The sequence below is a fragment of the Colobus angolensis genome, unplaced genomic scaffold (genome assembly GCF_000951035.1).
Source record: "Colobus angolensis palliatus isolate OR3802 unplaced genomic scaffold, Cang.pa_1.0 Scaffold322, whole genome shotgun sequence".
NCBI lineage: Eukaryota > Metazoa > Chordata > Mammalia > Primates > Cercopithecidae > Colobus > Colobus angolensis.
The window spans coordinates 2179782-2199667 of NW_012116511.1; the positions used below are offsets into that span (position 1 = coordinate 2179782).

General features: G+C 35.9%; 1 protein-coding gene across 1 annotated transcript in view; it reads right to left on the reverse strand.

The window, feature by feature from the left end:
• The window catches only part of LAMA2 (laminin, alpha 2), a 613484-nt gene that overhangs the window by 457562 nt on the left and 136036 nt on the right, over positions 1-19886 (reverse strand). The window contains exon 3 of the mRNA XM_011951660.1: positions 2443-2613. Coding sequence (XP_011807050.1) covers positions 2443-2613 — 171 coding nt within the window. The remainder of the gene's footprint in view (positions 1-2442; positions 2614-19886) is intronic.

Below are 19886 nucleotides of genomic sequence, written 5' to 3' on the forward strand. Positions count from 1 at the left end.
GCATGCCTCTCTTTAACCAGCTCCAAGAAAAAAGGCACAATGCCTTTCACTTCTTTTTGGGATAAAAAATGTAAATGGTGAGAGAAAAAGCTCTCATACATTTTGTAATTAAAAAAAAGAGCAATGAAACTACTTTGTGTGATACTCCAATGGTAGATATATATCATTATAAGTTTGTCCAAACCCACAAAATGTAGAGCACCAAGAGTAAACCCTAATGCAGTCTATGAACCTGGTGATGCTGTTGTCAATGTGGGTTCACGGACTGTAACAAATGTAGCACTCTGGAGGGGGATATTGGTAATGGAGAAGTCCACACATGTGTTGGGGCGGAAGATATATGGGGAATTTCTGTACTTTTAATTTTGTTGTGAATCTCAAACTGCTCTAAAAATAAGGTCTATTAAAAAAGATAGAGAAGAGGCCGGGTGCAGTGGCTCACGCCTGTAATCCCAGCACTCTGGGAGGCCGAGACGGGCGGATCACGAGGTCAGGAGATCGAGACCATCCTGGCTAACACGGTGAAACCCTGTCTCTACTAAAAATACAAAACAAAAAAAAAAATTAGCTGGGCGTGGTGGCGGGTGCCTGTAGCCCTAGCTGCTGGGGAGGCTGAGGCAGGAGAATGGCGTGAACTCGGGAGGCGGAGCTTGCAGTGAGCTGAGATCACGCTACTGCACTCCAGCCTGTGTGACAGAGCAAGACTCCGTCTAAAAATAAAAATAAAAAAAAAGAAGAAGAAGAAAAAGAAATACTGAGCAAATTTTAAAATAATATAACTGTGAAGCTTTACTCACATCATAGTTCACCTCACTTGGCATTAAGTATTCACTTTATTAACCTCCTTTCTCTCTCTTTCTACACACACACGCACACACACACATATATATATATGTATCTACGTTTTTATATATTCTGTATAAAATAATATTAACAAAAAATATATCTATTGGGATGCTGAGGTGGGTGGATCACTTGAGGTCAGGAGTTTGAGACCAGCCTGGCCAACATGGCAAAACCCCATCTCTACTTAAAATACAAAAAAATAGCCAGGCATGGTGTCACGTGCCTGTAATCCCAGCTACTCAGGAGGCTGAGGCAGGAGAATCGCTTGAACCCAGGAGGTGGCGGTTGCAGTGAGCTGAGATCGCATCACTGCACTCCAGCCTGGGTGACAGAGTGAGACTCTGCCTCAAAAACAAAATAATAACAAAATAATATATCTGTTTATTAAAAATAATATAAATAAGATACATATTTACCTTTATATAGATTACATATAAGTATATATCCACCTTCTATATTATTTTATGCATATTATATTTATATATATATATACAGAGAGAGAGGTGAGGGAGGAGAAGAGAAGAAGGCATGTCAGAAAGATAGATACAGATAGAGATAGAGATATATAGATATAAAGATTTCTTAATCAGGAATCTTTAGATGACCTGAGCATCTACATGGAGCATTCATGTTCCTTTATCACCAAATTTACTTTTCTTTTGCCTCTATTTCCCCTCTAGGTCCTCTGAATCAGGGGTTATGTATAATTTAACATTATGCTCCAATACAATGCATTGCTAATAGGAGGCATTCAAAGGCCTGTTGAATAAATACATCAATAAGTCTGAGGTATCATTGTGGTTCATAGAGGCCGGAAAGAGGGCTTCGCATGGTGCCTCTCCCTAAATCACCTCTCCTGTGGTGTTAAATGCCTTCATAATCCGGCTCGAGCCTTCTGCTCTAGTCTCATCTCTATTCTCTGCCCTTTGGCACTTTTAGTTCTAGTCATTCCTAACTACTTGTAGCTCCCTGAGTAACTAGGATTTTCTGTCTAATTCTGATTTCTCTTCCTGGCATGACTTCTCCTCTTCCCCTCCCTCACCTCTTTACCTGTTTATCTCATACCCTTGTTTATCTCATGTCCTTGGTTATCAGCTTGGATATCATTCCTTCTAGCAAGCCTTTACTTACACCAGGACTGACTTTGTGGCCATCCTCTCTATTCTGCAGAACCCTGTGCTGATTCTTTCCTTTGTACTTACCACACTATATATCAGTAGCTCAAACCATACCCTACCTTATTCCTCCTGGATCTCAGGTATAATACCTGGCACATAAATTACCAATGAATGACGATAGCCTGAGTTAATAACCACGTTCTCAGAAACCACTCTGGTATCTGGAGTTAGTAAACCCAATGACTGCCCCAGGCCTTCAGCTGGTGAATCATCTCCAATCACTGTACTTAGTACATAGAAGTCAGTCTAATAATGTTTGCTGAATGAAAGAGAGGGGCCAGGAAGAAGCTCTTAGTGGAAAAAAGAATTCTAGGAATTCTTAGGATTACAAACCCTTGAATTTAATGCAACTTGACCTCAACATCTCACAATTATAGATCCTACCCAGTGCCACACAAATATACACTAAAATACATACGGTTTGGATTGCTGCTGTTTTGATTGCAGATTCGACACTGGGGGTTCCTCACAGGCTGCCCAGGGACATGTTCCACCAATTTGCAGTACATTTCAGGTCCCTTTTCTCCACATGTTGCATTGGTTGTGATAAGAGCATTAGAAGCAAGATTCAGGACAGCAGGGAATAAACCTGAAAAAGATGGACAAATGAAGGTGTGTAGACCAGAAACAAAGTTATGATTTTGATGCATTTTAAAAGCAATGGAGATAAAATATTTTTCAGAGCATTAAAGTAACTCAACATGAGATAATTAATGATAAATACCTGACAATTCAGTATACTACACAAATACTATGTGTTATCAAAAGAATATTATTTTTCTTTCTGGGTCTTAAGTATGGATTTTAAGGCTCTTTTTAATTTTTCATCTCTATTATTTAGCTAGAAAGAAGGTCCTGTCTCTAGGACACATTCTAAAAAACAAATCTTCTATTGAAGTTATTGGTAAAAGATCTCACTAAATCTTCCATCTTCCATTTCATATATTTTATATCTAGTATTAAGACATAATTGCACGTTAATGTTTCCTCACAACTATGCAAATATATTTTTATGGTCATTTCATGCTCCAATTATCCTTTGGTGTAAATAATTATTAAAACTTCTTTATCCCCAGACTAGAGAAGATAGAGAATGTTTATTTTGGAAAACCATTTTTTACTGCTTTCCATGCTATCCAGCAATATTATAAAGCAGTATATTGGCAGAAACAAGCCATTATAGTAGTCCATGATCATACACCAGTAATTATGTCTTAGATATAATAGAAGTTTTTGACTTTCATAGATAACAATCTCAGAGGTCCATCTAAGTGTAGGGCTGGAGAGATTTTTTTATTCCCTCTGAGAACTAAATTCAGTCTCTTTTCTTCCTGTAACTTAATGTCAGTTGTGCTTCATACATGTCTAGCATTTGCATTTTATAGACCCTTTTTCAATAACAGTATAGCAAAGTCAGTCATCAAAAGCCACTCTTTAACTGAAAAATCTGTTCTTGGAGAAGGTACATTTGAGTTTACAGATAATTTGACTCTGTGGAGAAAATATGCTGATCATCTAGGTTGTTTTAGCTCTATATATGTGCCAAGTAGGTCTATATCAATTCAACTTCTGATAGAAAGTCATTCCTCGCTGGGCATGGTGACTCACACCTGTAATCCCAGCACTTTGGGAGGCTGAGGTGGGTGGATCTCTTGAGGTGAGGAGTTCAAGACCAGCCTGGCCAACATGGTGAAACCCTGTCTCTACTGAAAGTACAAAAATTAGCAGGGCATGGTGGTGGGCGCCTGTAATCACAGCTACTCAGAAAGCTGAGGCAGGAGAATTGCTTGAATCCCGGAGATGGAGGTTGCAGTAACCTGAGATCACATCACTGCACTCCAGACTGGGAGACAGAGGAAGACTCTGTCAAGAAAGACAGAAAGAGAGAGAGAGAGAAGGAAGAGAGGAAGGAAGGGAAGGAAGGGAAGGAAAGGAAGGAAGGAAGGAAGGAAGGAAGGAAGGAAGGAAGGAAGGAAGGAAGGAAGGAAGAAAGAAAGAAAGAAAGAGAGAGAAATAACTTTCCTGACTAAATCTTATGACTTGATATTTTACTGAGATCCCTAGATCTTGAATTTGTTTTCTGCCTTATCCTCAAAGCTTGGCACATAGTAGGGACAGAGTAGGCACTCAATATATTTGTAAAATAAATGAATAATTAGATTATAAATATTGGACTCATAAATGTTTGTCTGTATCATCTGCATATAATAATAATAATTATAATCATAATAGCCAGCATTGTTGAATGTTTGCAATGTGCCAGGCACTATTGTCAGACACTGTTCCTACATTATTTTTCTGCATGAACTGATTTGCTACACGAAACATCCACATGAGCTTCATACCACTAATATCTCTATTTTATTGAGAAGGCACAGAGGTGTTAAGTAACTTGCGCATGATTACAGCTAGCAAGTAGCAGAGCTATGATTTGAACCAAAGCAATCTGGCTCCAGAGTCTATCCTCTTAATCACTCCACTGAATGGCATCTACAATGTTGTATGAAACCAACATAGATCCAGTGCTACCTTGCGGACCTGGTTGGCCTTGGAATTGAAAGAAACAAAAAATTAAAAAAGAAAGTAAATTAGGAAAATTTTTATAATATTTGATTATTAGACTTCTATGTATTGATTATTACTATTTCTTTAAAGATAATAGTACAGTAAAAATGGCAATTATAAATAGTTTAAATCTTTATTGTAATCACTGTAAAAATTCCATAGGAAAATGAATTCAAAAGATCAAGTGACAGCTCAGTTTTTGTCTCAGTCATGCTTAAGATCTCCCAAAGAGCTGCACCCAAACAATCTGTTCTTTCTTTTCTCCTCCCCATACATACATCTTTAAAATCCCTTGATTCTGCTCCTCCAAAATAGTGCCCCCCAGCTCTCATTTGGCCTCCTGCCTTGTGTTTTTCTCCAGCTGAGAGTTGAGGTTCCCAATTTTTCCTGATTTGCCAATGGTACCTACTTTTTCACTTAATCACTATCTCATTTATTGTTCCTGATAAATTTATTCCCCCCCTCATCTCTGTGCTCTCTGGCCCCAACACGATGAACCAGTCTGTCAATGTGATGTAAGGAAAGCTTATGTAATATTTGGTTACAGAAATATTAAACATTCATAAAGTATTATTTCTTTCATTAGAAAATGTAATGTTTTATAAAAAGTAGAGTACCACATAAAAGTTTTTATCTTTTTTCTTTTTATCTTTTCCATGATGTAAGGCTTAGTGAAAACTGTCTAACAATTCTGTGAAGTTTATCAGGTTAACAATTTTGTGAAGTTTATCAGACCATCTAATTTAAAAATAATTAGATGGTCTCCACGCCATTATCTATCTTAGACATTTTATTTTCTAGATAAACAAATGATATATGATTAAATAAATAAAGTTTGTCTGTATATCTGTCTCTTTTATCATTCATCACCATTTTGCATTTAACTGTACAAGGATTCTTTCATCAAATATGTTTCGAGCACATATCATGCCAGACAGTAAAGGATTTGAGAATGAAACTATTACTAAGATGGGCTTATCATGAGAAGTAATCTTGAGCTGAATTTTCAAGGAGAAATAGAAGTTTATCTGTTTGGGAAAATGAAGAAAGTAAAACCAAACATATCAGGCAGAGGAAATGGCATATGAGTATGGTCTCTATGCTGAAAGCTTATGTGAATGATGAGTGAGTCAGAGTACTTTAATCTGTAATTGTTCAACATACAAGGTTATGTAATTTTCTGGATATAGATGCGGATATATATACAGATACAGATAGGTTACACACTGAATATACATAATGCTTGATACGGTTTGGCTGTGTCCCTACCCAAATCTCATCTTGAATTGTAGCTTCCATAATCCCCCTGTGCTGTGGGAGGGACAAGATGGGAGATATTTGAATCATGGGGGCAGGGTTTTCTCATGCTGTTCTCGTGCTAGTAAATAAGTCTCGTGATATCTGGCAATTTTATAAAGGGCCGTGCCCCTGCACATGCTCTCTTGCCTGCCACCATGTAAGAAGACCTGCCTTTGCTACTTCTTTGCCTTCCACCATGATTGTGAGGCCTCCCCAGCCATGTGGAAATGTCTATTAAATCTATTTTTCTCTATAAATTCTCCAGTCTTGGGTATGTCTTTATTAGCAGCATGAGAATGAACTAATACAATGGTGCACTTACATATTAACATAAACCACTGTTTATTTGTCACTGTTAGTAATTTGTTTTAGTGGATTTTTCTCCAGTTCTTTAAAATTTAATTTACAGTATAGAAAAATAGGTAGTAAGAACAAAGAGACATGCTGGGAATCTGTAAAATTATACTTCTCTTGCTGGCTTATATGATGAGTTTAAGTAGTCTAGTTCCATCTGCCCCCTTCAAAGACAGCCAGTGTACTTACACAAAAGTCATCACAGGCAGGTGCTAACATTTCTAAAACTTCACCAGGGCATTGTCAGTTTTTCTCTTGAATTTTTGCCTCCTCCCTCAGCACTGACTAGTTTTGACCCTGACCATGGCCTCAGTCCTGTTTTGCAGGTATGGGTAAGACTCCCCATGCCCTGCTTTGGTGAGCCTTGAAAGACCTGATTGGAGCAGGCAAGACCTGTACTTTCCCAGGCCTGAGCAATCATGGAAGGAAGAGAACAGACCAGGGAAAAAGTATTTTCTTCATGTTGTATGTTCAGAAAATATAGAATTGGATTATATGCCAATTATCCCACACAATTAAGTAATTAAAGAGAGCAAAATGATACAGCTACAAAGGGATTACAGAGTAGAAGAAACATTGATTCTGAAGCTATTCTATATTCTTCATATTATTTAATTCCCATATAACCCATTGTATAAATTTTATTAATTCCACTTTATAAATGAAGGAAGTGCAGCTCAGAGAAGATAAATGATATGTACAAAGTTATGAATTAGTAAGACTGATAACTATGATTTCAAGAGAGCTCTTTAAAAAGCTTATAAGACTTCTTGTCAGGGCCTAAAGTAGAACCAAAATCTGGTCCTTGGCAAAGCTTATTTAACTCTTTAATAAAATAAGTAACTTATCCCTCACCAATCCATTATTGCTTCATAGAGTTTTCTATCCATAAAACTTAAGATAGTAATAAAATTTACATTTAGGATCTTTCAATTCTTGTCTTTGATTTGTTTCTATTACAGTTGTTGATTATGTGCTCAAAAATTAACCTTTGCACAATTTAATTGCCTTGTTTTATGGTCAGGGAACAGTTGTTTTATGAAATTTCATCAGCTATTTTGCTGTTTATTTTTAAAAATCAGTTAAGCATATTGGTCAGTGAAGGTCTCCAATTAATTGCTAATGACCAGTTTGAAGAATGAATCAATATGTGAGCTTTTATTGAATCTTCAGCATGTCTTATTATAGATTGCAACCCATTTTCATTATATGTTAAATCTATTATGCTGTGCCTACTTATTCCCATTCAAAAGCACCAGGGCAATATTTATTTCCATATTCAATATGTGTTACTTGGTTAATATTATGTAAATGTTAGGAGTGTAAATGAACTATAAATAACTGATGAACCTTTAGAGAGTATTGACTTACAGCTTCTTAACTCAATTTAAGGTCCTGTAATGTTAATGACATAAAAGCCAGTGATCATTATCCATACAACTATGATTGACATTTTTTTTCTGCATAGCACTAGACTAAATTAGTTGGAGTTCTGGTTATAAGGAACAATGTCTGAACAAAAAATCAAACAATATTCTGTTTATACTATATATTTTATTAGAGATTAGACTATTCATATAAAATATAGAATAATATATTCTGTTCTATAGCATACATATATATGTGGTAACAGAATATCTAGAAAAAGGCTAAGTGTATATCATGTGAAAAATTGAAATTCTGCTACAATATGGCAAACATTTGAAAAAAATCACCAAATTTCCACTGTTTTTATTTGGATGTGTTTATACTGTATTTGCTTTCTCAAATAATGTAGTATGTTCATACATGTTGGCATGATTTTGATGATCTACATTCTCAAAATCCCACTTTTTGGTTTCAAAGGCAGAAGCATTTTAAAATCTACTTATGGAGGTTCTATTTTTAATAATTGTGAAGTAGCTTTTATCAGAGCAAAGCTCCCATAGATAACAACTATAAATCCTGTGTATATATTTGGTGTATATACACCAAATACATATATATGCCTATATATATACATATATATATACACCTATATATATACACACACATATATATACACCTATATATACACCTATATATATATTTAGTGTGTGTATATATATATATATACACACACACACACATATGTGTGTATATATATATACACACAGCAAACACCAGATACCTGGAGTGCACCCAAGAACAGGTAAGCCAGGAGGGCTATGAATACTTAGAAGGAAAAGGCACTGGATGGCTAAAACTCAAATAGAAACCCACAGTTTTACTGGCTTGAAGAACTAGTCAACAAAACTAAAAATAGCCACAGCAGCTGTAAAGAGAGGGCCACAGAAAGAGAGCCTCAATCTGTGCATAAACTCCGTTCAAATTGCTCAATGATGCCATACCTACACATGCCCTAAGCAGATTCCAAGTAGTCCAACTAGGACTGAAAAACTGAACAGAGATTTTAGGTCGTGCATTCTACAGGAAAGAAAAGTTTGGGCCCAATCAAGTTAACCAACTGATGCAACAACAAAAAAGAATGAGTGAGTGCTCTTCAGAGGAACATAACAAAACCCAGAGTTTCTACAATATACTATTCATGACATCCAGGTTGCAATAAAAAAAAAAAAAAAACCTAGACATATAAGAAAGCAATACAAAGTAACTCATACTTATGAGAAAAAGCAATCAATGGAGACTGTACTGAGATCAACCAAATGTTGGAACAAGCAAACAAGCATCTTCAAGCAGCTTTTAAACTATACTCAAGGACAAACACACATACACAAAATTATTGTATCAAAAAAGAAATAGTAACAACAAAAAATATTGAATATAAATTCTGTAACTGAAAAATGTAACACAGTATCTAGAATTTTTAAAAAAATCCACTATATGTGATTAATAGAAAATTGGAGATGATAAAAGAAAGTATAAGTACACTTGAAGTCAATAGATATTTTCCCTCTTAAATTCTTTTAAATGCATATTAATATTTAAGGCAAAAACCACATCATTGCCTATGTTTGTAAATAGAATATATATGACAACTATAATGAAGAAATGGTGGGTGAGAGATCATGGTAACTGGACCTATATATTGGCAAAGTTCTCATGTTTTAGATTAAATGGCATTATATTAAAGAGATTGACGACACCAAATATTAAAAAGTTTGTGGAACAACTGAAAGTCTGCTGCATTGCTATTGGGAATGTAAATTGCTATTGCTATTGGGAATGTAAATTAGCATAACCTTTTTAGAAAACAGGTAGTTTTTAATAAATACAAAAGTCCTTCACATTTTCCCGTTAGATACATATCCAAGATAAACGACACTACATGTCCATAAAAAGATCTAAAAAAAAATGTTCCTAGAAGTTTTTATCATAATAGCCAAACCTAGAAACACCTTAGGTTTCCATGAAATGGGAGAAATGATACAAAAACTGTGGTGTATTTAAACAATGAAATATTATCTAACAAAAAAATGGAACAAATTACTGATACACGCAACAACGCTGATGACTCCAAAAAGGATTATGCCACATAATAGAAGTTTACACCAAAGAGTGGATACTCTATTATTCATTTATATGATCTTTTTAAACATACCTAATCTTTTGGGAAAATAAAACAGGAAAAATGGTTGCCTTTGGGGGCTTGGGGGCAGAGTCTGACTGGGAAGGGGCATAAAGAAAATTTCTGGGATGATGATAATATTCTTGATAGCAGTTTGTATTATAATGGTGTATGTATTTGTTAATTAAATATTACATTCAGTGAGTGAATGTTACACTGGGTGATAATTTATGCATTTCAATGTAGATAAATTTGAGCTTGAAAAGAAACATAGCAGTATTCAACTCCGGTTAACGATATTCATGATCATGTGTATAGGAATGAGGTTTGCAGTTTATTAAAAGATAAAATGGATTTATGGGTAGATATGTTCAGATGGATAGATATGCAATAAAGCAAATACAGTCACATGTTAATTTATCATTATTATTGTTGTTGTTATTATTATTATTGACATAGAGTCTTGCTCTGTCGCACAGGCTGGAGTGCAGCTATACGATCTCAACTCACTGCAACCTCTGCCTCTCAGGTTCAAGTGATTCTCCTGCCTCAACCTCCCGAGTAGCTGGTATTGCAGGCACCTGCCACCACACCCAGCTATTTTTTGTATTTTTAGTAGAGACAGGGTTTTGCCATATTGGCCTGACTTCAACTGATTCACCTGCCTCAGCCTCCTAAAGTGTTAGGATTACAGGCATGAGTCACCGCACCTGGCATTAACTATTATTATTTTTTGAGACAGGGTCTCATTCTGTTGCCCAGGCTGGAGTGGAATGGCATGATTATAATACTTCACTGTAACCTTGAACTCCCGGGCTCAGGCGATCCTCCTGCCTCAGCTTCCTGAGTAGCTATAACTACAGGCATGCAGCACTGCACTGGGCTCACTTTTTTTTTTTTTTTTTTGGTAGAGACATGGTCTCACTATGTTGCCTGTGCTGGTCTCAAACTCCTGTCCTCAGGCAATTCTCCCACCTCAGCCTCCATAATCCCTGGGATTACAGGCATGAGCCACTATACTTGGCCTAATTTTAGAATCTATATTTCGAGTACGTAGTGTTCACTGTATGATTCTTTCAACCTTACCATGTGCATGAAGATTTTCAAAATAAAATGTTGGTCAAAAAAAATCTATAGAAATATGACACATATGTAAGATTTATCTCAGTCATTGGATTTTATGTATTTTCAATATCAGTATCAATAAAATGTTAGATTGCCATTTCTTAAATCAACTGTAGAAAAGGATGTTGGATACAGCAAAGGAAAACTATCTTTTCAACTTCCTTCAGAATCAGAGGAACTGGGCAAAAAGATAGTCCTGGATGAGCAAAATTGCTGAGTTTTTCCAAGAAACCCACAGGCCTGCAATCAGCAGGTGACTATTTCTCTTGTACAGTTTTGCAGTTCTTTAATCTCATATAAATGAAGAACTTGCACTTAAAATCATGTCTGATGCCTAAGTGTTTTCTTTTGAAGCACTATACAAGTCAATGAGAAATTCATTGAATCATTAAGGGGTCTGCTGTGTGGCACAGGGAAGGCTACTTCCTTAGGCTTCAGGCAGGCAATGTTCCTCTAGGTAATGAAAAAGAAGAATGTTGTCTGGTGGCAAGAAGAATTTAGTTCAAAGAAGCCTAGTTCAAACTTGAATTTTATAAATGAAGAAACAAATGCCCAGAATTTAAATGGCACAGCTGGTTTTCAAACACAGTTTTCAAAATTCCAAATGAGTGAAAATTTTATTGTTAAAGAAGATCTACTGTGTTTCACTCTCCTTCCTACTCTAAACCAAAACATTTATCACCTCCTGCATCATTCCTGAGTCTTATGCCATCTAGTTCTACCTTCTATAAACACACTCATGGGCCAACTTTCACCATAGCTTTACAAGTTCTATGATATATTTCCAAATTTCTCAGTTTTAAGAAAGTACTCCTCTTTGCAAATGAAGCCTTGGTTTCCTCTGGCAGTGACACCACTTCTGCAGATCTCCTCAATGGATTCATAAAATCACGGGAAAGACAAGTAGCCTCCTTCTGCTTCCTGAAGGCCACTTACAAATCAGTTTCTTTCATTGTCACTGAGTAGCTTCATTTCTTTTCATTTGTTTAATGTTTTTAAGACAGGGTCTCACTCTGTTGCCCAGGCCGGAGTGCAGTGGCATGATCATGGCTGACTGAAGCCTCTACCTCCTAGGCTCAAGTGATCCTCTTGCCTGAGCATTCGGAGTAGCTAGAACTACAGGTGAAAGCCATCATACCCAGCTAATTTCTATTTTTTAAAAAAATTATTGTAAAGATGGATCTTGCTCTGTTGCCCAAGTTGATCTCAAACTCCTGGCCTCAAGTGATCCTCCCACTTAGACCTTCCAAACTGTTGACATTACAGGCATGAGCCATCATGTTTGCCCAATAACTTCTTTTTGAAAAGTCCAAATAATCCACCCTTTCCACATACTCATCTCCATTATTTGCTGACTTCATGAAGACTGTCCACAAAAATGTTGGTACCTAATTCACAGTTACCTTTGTTCCTGAAATTTCTGTCATTCTTTCTAGGTAGATAAACATCAACCAGCATTAACAAAATGTGACTTCACAGAAACCAGAAAATGTTAAAAGATACTTTGTGAACAAATATGTCTTACTTTTCCCCATTCTAAGATTTCTGCTTCCAGTTTAATTACTTTTTGTCTCTACCTCAAATTCAGCTACACACACCACTCCCTCACCACAAAGGTTGCGCACCACTGTCCTTCCCAGTCTTCCTGCATGACTCCACTCCCATTAATCTTCCCCATTGTTGAAATTATCTTCCCCAAAACTCACTTCCTTGTTTAAAGACTTTTGTGAGTTGCCTATCACCTGTAGTGTAGTAGACAAACTTCTTGGTGATCTCAGCATTTGTAATCAGGCCCCCCTTTCTACCTGTCTGAACTCATCTGTTGCTATCCTCCTTCATGCCTTCTTATACATCTAGTGAACTGATATCTTCCTATTTACAAATATAGAAGGCATTTTCAAAATGCTTTGTGATGACATTATCTTGTCTCTTCAACAAAGAATGTTCTCCTTTTTTGTTGCATGGTCATCTTTCATGACCTAGCTCAAATATTCCCTGCTCTGTGAAAGTGTTTTCTGACTTTGCCCCACAGAATTTTCTGTTTCTTTCTCGGGGTCCATATACTACTTAGTTGATATTTAGTAGAACCCTTACCATACTGTAACTTTATTATTTTTTACAGTGGCTCTCCAGTCAATAAAACTACTGAGGGCATGGATAACACTAGCTGGAATATATTGTCACTCAAATTTAAATTTGCTAAATGAGAGTAAGTACATGCACTGTATAATCTTTCTTGAGAAAAGTATGGCAAATGAAGGCCATTAAACTAATCAGACCCTTAATTTGGTGGACATGTAGAACTGTTTTGGTACACTAGCTAAGTGAAAATATTCAAAGAGAAAGCCAACCTGTATGAAAAATGTGGCAGACCTTCATCATTTCTTAACTGTCCAACATTCATCCTCCATTTCTTTTCTTGAGTAATTGGCATTGTGTTTACCATTGAGGGTATGCAGTGTCCTGCCTCCTGCCAAGGAAGTGTAAATAGAGGAGACCTTTTTACTCCTTACCCTATAGCAATTAGGGCATGTGCACGTGACTTTGGCCTAGGAATTTGACTCTTGAGCATGTGAAGCACAGACTAGAGAGATAAGGAAAATCAGATAATGATAGTGGCAGAGATAGTCATAGCAGAGGAATGAAAGAGGAAGTAGTGATGGCAGCAGCAGTAAGCAATGACTGTTCTGTACACGTATCAAAACCTAGGGATGACCTTGATGTCTGTCATCTTCTCACCCTGGTTTTCAAATTTTCCCATCAACTCTGCAAGTTATATGATATATTTCAAATGTATTTCAGCTTAAGTAAAATAGTATTGGTGGTTTCTGTTGCTTGTGATCAAGAAGGAAGATGGATATAAATATCACATGTTATGTACACACTCACAGACACACACACACAGAGTGAAGCTAGAAAGATTAAGAGAGAATAACTTGATTATAACTGACAAAATGAATAAATTTGTATACAGTTGCTTCATTTAAATATCTATAGAAAAAATGTGAAGGGAAAATGGTAGTGACACTACTCACAGCAATTATACAAAGACTCAATGGTTATACAATGACCATGATCAGAAGTGAACATAGTGTCACTTCAGGAACTCTGTTTCACAGTGAAAATGTCCATCTAGTTATTTTTCAATGTGCTCTTTATTTTCACTATCTTTAACTGTGTAAAATTTGATAAATCATCTTTTTAAAATGACCTCTATAAAGCTTACATCTTTAAAGAAAATCTTTCTAATGTAGTCTAGCACAAAATTTTAAAAATATATTTTCTTGTTTTATCAGCTTAAATATCAAACTAAATGAATATTGTGGAGTAGCTATCTTCATTGTTTGTACCTGGCATATTATTATATTTTTAACTAACATGCAGAGATACCAATAGATACTTATACACACATATACACACACGTATATGTATTTCTCAAATAATGTCTCAACATTTATAGTCAAGTTTGTAAAGACCACCAATAATGTAACTGATAACTGATGATAGCTGGAGTCTTTCTACGGAAAAGCCATTCAGTCAATGAAACAATTCACTTCAATATATTAATTTTAAAATAACCTCTAAGATATCATATATTGTTTACAAGAATACATGGCAGATTCTCTTTCTTTCTCTCTGTCTGTCTCTCTCTCTTTCTCTCTCATCTTACTCTTGGTAGACAATATTTCTCCTGCTAGTTCATGCCAAGCACCTATCACCTCTCAAAGGAATAAAATCAAAATTTGTGTTTGAATGATTCTAACGTTCCATTTCAGCTTGTAGGTATATGGAGCATTTTGAAGAATATTCATGCAAGCAGAAATGTTTGCAAGTGATTCAATACTTAAAAGACAAAAGAGAATACACCAATTTAAAATGTTCTAAGACCTATCAAGGAAGAAAAGGAGATACTTGACTGCTGAAATCCTGAGCTATGTGGGTGTGTCAGAGCATGTTGGTATGAAACAAAAATGACACAAAGCAAAATGTGGAAGAGAATGATTTCCCGCTGTGCACTGCAGACAGCAAGTTAATGTATTTGATCCACAATGCAGACGAAGGGTTTAATAGATCTGGAAAATCAGCCCAGTTTGAATCACAGCTGTCCTGAAACAACAATGCATAAGAGATGGGGCATGGAGTGGGGGGGAATAATGTTGAATCTAGTTGCTCAGAAGCAAACAAAACCAAAGAGAGCATGTATTCTATTCCTGTTTATAGGACTTTCAGTTTGTCTTGTACTGTTAATTAGATATGCCCTTTTCAGCTTCCAAAATAAAACAGTATTTCTGGAGGCTTCTGAGCTGTTGTGGGCTCTTTTCTTCTTTTTTTTTTTCTTTAATCAGAAAAAGTAGTACATGTTTCTCTGTAGAATTAATTTTTAAAATTGTTTACTGTCTTCCTTCCAAACAGATTACAGTGAAAATGTTACGTATTTTTATTTTAACCAAAGAGAAAATAAACAGAGCTAACCATACATACTCCAATGGATCTTAGACATGTTTATAGAATACCAATATTTTCTCTGTGTAGTAGATACCCCAGATAAAAGAAGGGCTACAAGGTTCACTATGGACTCAAATGTCATCTTAGCCACTTGGTCCAGCTAAGTAGTATTAGATTTTATTAAATCCCCAACAAAGGACACCATTCATCTAATTAAGATAGGATTACACCATAAATTTGCTGTGATTAAAATTTAGACATATATAAGAAAATGACTATTAAAAATGAAATACCTAGGAATACATTTAACCAAGGAGGTAAAAGATCTCTACCAGGAATTGATTATGATTTCTTCAAAACACTGATGAAAGAAATCATAAATGACATGGACAAGTGGAAAAACATTCCATGCTCATGGATAGAAAGAATCAATATCATTAAAGTGACTATGCTACCCAAAACAATCTACAGATTCAATGCAATCCCTATCAAATTTCCAATGTCATTTTTCACAGAATTAGAGAAAACAATTCTAAAATTAATATGGAAACAAAAAAGAGCCCAAACAGCCAAAGCAAAAAGATTCTAAGCAAAAAGATCAATGCTGGGGGCATCGCATTACCTGACTTCACACTATGCTCTGAGACGATGAGGCTATAGTAATCAAAAAAGCATGGTAATGGTATAAAAATGGCACATAAGGCAATGAGACAAAATAGAGAATGCAAAGATAAATTTATATTCCTACAACTAATCTTTGACAAAGTCAATACAAATAAGCAATGGGGAAAGGACTCCCTATTTAATGACTGGCTAGCACTATGCGGAAGAATGACTGGACCCTATGTGTCACTATATACAAAAATTAACTCAAGATCAATTAAAGACTTAAATGCAAGACCTGAAACCATAAAAAGGAAAACCTGGGAACAATTCTTCTGGACATTGGCATAGGTAAAGAATTAATGACTAAGACTAATTGCAAAAGCAAATGCAACAAAAACAAAAATGAACAAATGGGACTTAATTAAACTAAAGAGCTTTTGCACAGCAAAGAAACAATTAACAAAAATAAACAGACAACTGCAGAATGGGAGAAAATACTTGCAAACTGTACATCTGACAAATGACTAATATCCAGAAACTATAAGAAACTTAAACAAATCAACAAGAAAAAAAACAAATAGCTCCATTAAAAGTGGGCAAAGGAAATTAACAGACACTTCTAAAAAAAAAAAAAAAAAGAAAGAAAAGAAAAGACATTCAAGTGGCCAAAAAGCAAATGAAAAAATGCTCAGTACCACTAATCATCAGGGAGATGCAAATTAAAACCACAATGAGATACCAAGTCACACAAATTAGAATAGCTAGTATTAAAAAGTCAAAAAATATTAGATGTTGGTGAGGTTGCAGAGAAAAGGGAAAGCTTGCACACTGTTGGTGGGAATGTAAATTAGTTCAACCCCTATGGAAATCAGTATGGAGATTTCTTAAAGAATGAAAATAAGAACTACTATTTGATATAGAAATCCTATTACTGGGTATCTACCCAAAGGAAAATAAATAACTATATCAAAAAGACATCTACATTTGTGAGTTTGTTGCAGCACTATTCACAATAGCAAAGTCATGGAATCAATCTATGTGGTTAACAATCTATGTGTTGGTTGGACAAAGAAAGTGCACTATATGAACACCATGGAATACTATGCAGCCACAAAAAAGAATGAAATCATGTCCTTTGCAGCAACATGGATGGAGCTGGAGGCTATTATCCTAAATGAAATAACTCAGAAGCAGAAAATTGAACACCACATTTTCACTTGAAAGTGGGAGCTAACCAATGGATACACAGGGAAACAAAGATGGAAAAAATAGACACCTAGGAATACAAAAGGGAAGAAGCTGAGAGAGGAATGAGGACTGAAAAATTACTGACAGAATATAATGTTCACGATTTGGGTGATGGGTTCACTAGAAGCCTAAACCTCACCATTACACAATACACCCATGTCACAAACCTGCACATGTATCCCCTGAATCTAAAATTAAAAAAAGAAAAAAGAAAAAAAAAGCTGTCATGATAATTCAGATTTCTTGTAGGAACATTAATGGCTACATCAGGAGGGACATAATAGTGCACCTCTACAACAGTGACTTCAAATAATGTGTTCGTACTTCAACTTACCCAAACTCCTCCAAGTGTTTGTTAAAACACCTGTAACCAATCACTTTATGCTTAATAGAGTTGACTACCCTACCTCAGATCAAAAAGACTTCTTGAAGTGCAAAAAAAAAAAACTCCAAAAAACCAAAGCAACAAAACACAAAAGTTAGCAAAAGATCATATCTAGACTTTGATTAAACAGATTTTTGTCTAACTTCAAATCTATTTTCCCAAGAAACAGGTTCATACTACACCCTGCTTCTGTCATTTATTGAGTACTTAACCATCTAGGGGGCATTTCTCTGGTCACACCATTTTCAGTCTTTACAATTTGCATTGAAATCATCTATCACCCATTTAAAATTAGAGTCCATGAATTGCTTTGTTTTGGTTTATGTTCCACTTGTAGAACAATTCTAAATCATCCTAAAGGCTTTCAGAATCATTATGAGGAAAAAATAAAATAAAAAACCAACCCATAGCTGGGGCACTTATTTGGAATGTTCCAGCATAAGGGTACCCAAAATATTCATTGAGGGGGTGGCAGTTGGAGGGAAATAGACTGCTTCCAAGCTTCTTTCCAACCTCACTTCATCAATATCAGCGGAACATATGTTCAGTATCTGCTCTCTTCTGTCTGCTTTCCAAAATCAAGCCTATAAACTAGATGTCTCTTTGGCAGGTTAGTGTGTAAACTCAAAATATAAAGCAAGGAGAGGAAGTGCAAAACAGTTTCAAGCCATGGAAAATGAAATTTAGAACCTTAAACCAAAAAAAGGTATTTGTGATAAAGAAAACAAAAAAAAATTTAGGGCTGTGTCTACAGTTAATAATTCAAAAGTAAAAACAAAACAATGATAAATCTCTAAACTAATTGCTATGCTAGGAGCATGAGCTTATATTCATGTTCCTCAAACAAAAATATCAGAAGAGATTCATGTACGCTTTGATGAATGCAACAGCATCAGGAAAGATGCTGTTCCCCATGGACCCTCCCTGCTCCTTAAGTACAGCTTGACAATTTCCAATCTCTAGTGATAAAACACACATAAAAACACTGTTCCACATTATGTTTTCTCTGGCTTAAAAGACTTAGACAAAATGAAACAGAAAAGTCACATTCATTTGCTTCATTCTTTTCATTTTTTTTTTTATCAGTAACTATTAGCATTCCTCAGGGCTTAATCCTGGATCATTTTATTATTTCATTCTTCTCTTCCCCAAATCTTATCCACTTCCAACCCATTTACACACCATCTGTAGAGTCAATAACTCCCAAGTCATATCTCCAGACCAGATATCTTTCTGGAAGTATAGACCTATATATCTAAATGCCTGGTTAAATCTCCACTTTTTTCGATGTCTCGGGAACATCACAAATTTAATATTACTCTCCAAAGTAGAGTTTATGGTTTTCAGTGTTCCAATCCCCATCGGAAGGGACACCCAGGATTAGCTACTCCTGAATTCTCTCAAGCTCAACACATTTTACTTTACCCACCCAGCGTCTCGTAGAGAAAACTGGGAGTCATTACTGATGCCATTGCATCATTTAATGTTATGCTAACTCCAAAATAAATTTCAGATCCATCTGCTTCTCTCCAGGGTCACTGCCAATACTTGGGGCCAAGTCACAAGCGTTTGTAACATCTGGACGTCCGCAATAGCCTCCTTAATAGCGTGCTGACTACTCTTATCCTTTCTTTAGCCCCCTCCCCTTTTTTTTTTAACATAATGAATTTTCTTAAGATTCAAATCTGATCAAGTCAGTCTTCTTAAAAGTAGATCCCAATTGTACCTAGGTTAAAATTCAAAATGATTATCCTGGCTTACAATATCCTCTCATCACATTCAAAGAATACTGCCTTTAGTCCGTTTCTGCAATAAAGCTCTGCTTTTCCCTTCCTTAGGGATTGTCTAGAAATCTCTGTTCCTTAACTCTCTCTCACTCCACATACCTTCCTATTGTTCACAAGTGTTTCTTCCTTGTCTTATTTCCTCCATGAAGGCTTTCCTAATGCTTTGTAAACAGGTCCTTCATTACAGCCCCTAATTCTGCCTTATTTTTCTTGCATAGCACTGATTACAAGGTTTAATTTTAAATGATAATTATCTATCGAAGGTCTAGCTTCCTTCCTGGAACGTAAGCTTCATGATGGGAGAGATTATGTATGTTTTGTTTACCTTGTTCGTCACTGTATTCTCAGAGCCTACCACCGGGCTGGACACACAAAGGGAATCTCCAATAAGAAATTCCTATCAGAGGCCGGGCGCGGTGGCTCACGCCTGTAATCCCAGCACTTTGGGAGGCCGAGGCGGGCGGATCACGAGGTCAGGAGATCGAGACCATCCTGGCTAA